General features: G+C 37.9%; 1 protein-coding gene across 1 annotated transcript in view; it reads right to left on the bottom strand.

Annotated features, from left to right (window-relative positions):
- Window positions 1-2,397, bottom strand: part of LOC107573338 (solute carrier family 12 member 2-like) — a 22,980-nt gene that overhangs the window by 12,004 nt on the left and 8,579 nt on the right. The window contains exons 7-10 of the mRNA XM_016259778.1: window positions 1,584-1,692; window positions 1,505-1,551; window positions 875-959; window positions 644-795 (exon numbers count right to left, since the gene is read on the bottom strand). Coding sequence (XP_016115264.1) covers window positions 644-795; window positions 875-959; window positions 1,505-1,551; window positions 1,584-1,692 — 393 coding nt within the window. The remainder of the gene's footprint in view (window positions 1-643; window positions 796-874; window positions 960-1,504; window positions 1,552-1,583; window positions 1,693-2,397) is intronic.

The following is a 2,397-nucleotide window of genomic DNA, read 5'->3' as shown; positions in this document are numbered from 1 at the left end:
TGATCCTTTGCACAGGGAAGTTGTTTGGCGTCACAGAGTTCGCCTTCGCCTATAAATGTATGTATAGCATACTACTGTAATATTTATACAAGTTAGATTTGGTGCATTATTATGGTCAAAACTACATTGTACTTTAACAAAAATACTTTACAGCTACCTTTATCAGTCCATTCAAATGTTTCAAATACATAGACACAATATACATTACAAATACATATTACATTACATATACAAATATACATTATAGTTAACGTAAAAGACGATTGGAGGTCAACCGGCGTAGAAAATGTGCGACGAAGGCGCCTACTTAATCGTCTCGTTAAGATGACGCCGAAGTGCGTTCCAAAAAAAATATTTTTTTTGACCCCTACACGCTTCACGCTTCACGATTTTATACATTTGTCAAAAATAGAACTTTTTTATATTAAAAACAAACAAGCAAGCCCAGCCCAGATGAGAAAAAGTAACGCAAAAGTAACAAAACGCATTACTTTCCATAAAAAGTAATTCGTTACTTTTTTAGGGAGTAACGCAATATTGTAACGCATTACTTTTAAAAGTAACACTGAACATCATCATATGCGTTCCAACATAATAATGATAACTGTGAGCACATCTGGTCCCTGCAGTTGCTGTCACACACCTGGAAGTCGTTCAGAAGGCCGTACTTGCAGCCGCCCTCTTTGCAGATGGAAAAGTCGTATCCCAGCGTGCATGCGGCGTCGGTGCAGTTCTCCAGCGAGCCCACCATGGTGTCGTTATCATCGCCTGTGGCGTCCCGCACGATACACGAGCCTGCAAGCACAGCGAACGCAAAACATCACCTCTGATGCATGAGTCGACAACAATCAGAGAAAGAACGGCACTCAAATACCGTTCGAGATGGCCACAGCGATGTAAACCACTCCAGTTATGAGGATCGCCAGGAGAGTTCCTTTCGGAATCGCTGACTGCGGATCCTAGAGAGACCAAATCAGCTGTGATGACCGCCAAAATCCAGCAGAACTCAAATGCACTCTTGAAAATAAAGCTTCTTTATTAGCATCAATGTTCCATGAAGAACCTTTAACATCCAAATGAACTAAAGGTTCTTCATAGTGGATTCAAACGGTTCTTCACACTAAGAATAAACGGTTCTTTTAAAGGGGTCATATGATGTGATTTCAACTTTCTCTTTGGAGTGTTACAAGCTCTTGGTGAATAAAGAAGATCTGTAAAGTTGCAAAGACTAAAATCTCAAATCCAAAGAGATTTTTTGAACTTTATAAAAGTTCAGAGTCAGCCACTCCTACCTAAAACGGCTCGTTCTAACACGCCCCCACATGTCTACATCACTATGTGGGAAGATTTGCATAACGCCGCCCAAATGTTCACGCAAAGAAAGAAGGCGTAACTTTTATTCTCTCTGTAGTATTGTTGCTGCCGCCGCCATGTTGTGAAGATGCTGTGTGTTTCGTTGTGAAAGCGAAACTACTTTGTTTGGTCTTCCAAAAGAGGACACGACTAGAAATGGAATGAACTTGCCATTGGAGTCGTTCCTCCAGCACTGATCTTAAATAATTATCAATGATCACACGACCTACCGTTATAACCGAAGAAGCCTTGAGGTTCCTTTGACTTCAAGGAGATGAAGGATCCGATGAAGTAGTTGCAAATAGCCGCCACAAGAATCACCATTAACACAATCTGGGCCTGTCAAAGACACCACGTGAGAAGTTCAACGACGGTTTCTGCAAAACCTACGACATACATGGCCACAGCGACGGCATTGGCAAAGGCAAAGATCAGACCGATGGATCCTCCAAACTCTGGACCCAAACTCCTGGAGATCAGGTAATACGCCCCGCCTGAACACATCCAATCACAGACACAAACCCAAACTATTAGAACAGAAGTCACAGTTAGTGAAGAATAACTCTCATTAACATTGATATGTTGCATGCGTTGGAAATTGATATTTGTGAACTCAGCATCATCAAATTATGTCATATAAGGTCTTTTTTTTGCAAATCAGCAGAATACTTTTTTAACATGCATTGGCTTTGGCATCAATAACTTACCAATAAACAGTAATACATACATGAAGCAATGTATGGTAAATAGTCAATTTGATGGTAAAAATGTGTAAATGCATGTAATATATGTATATATATATATACACACATACACTTTAGCATGTATATTATATATTTATATATTATATATTATATATATTAATCATAAAATTGACTATGTACCGTTCAAAAAACCTTCCAGAATTAAATAAATGCATAAAGAATAAATAAAGTTCATGATAAATGTAATTATATATATATATATATATATATATATATATTCGAACAAAATAAAAAATAACTTAACATATCTTCTCTTTCTATTCGAAAAATAAATCATGGG

The sequence above is a fragment of the Sinocyclocheilus grahami genome, unplaced genomic scaffold (assembly GCF_001515645.1).
Source record: "Sinocyclocheilus grahami isolate Dianchi unplaced genomic scaffold, SAMN03320097.WGS_v1.1 scaffold1921.1, whole genome shotgun sequence".
NCBI lineage: Eukaryota > Metazoa > Chordata > Actinopteri > Cypriniformes > Cyprinidae > Sinocyclocheilus > Sinocyclocheilus grahami.
Note: the sequence above shows the minus strand (reverse complement) of the source record. Positions and strands in the feature narration are given on the sequence as shown.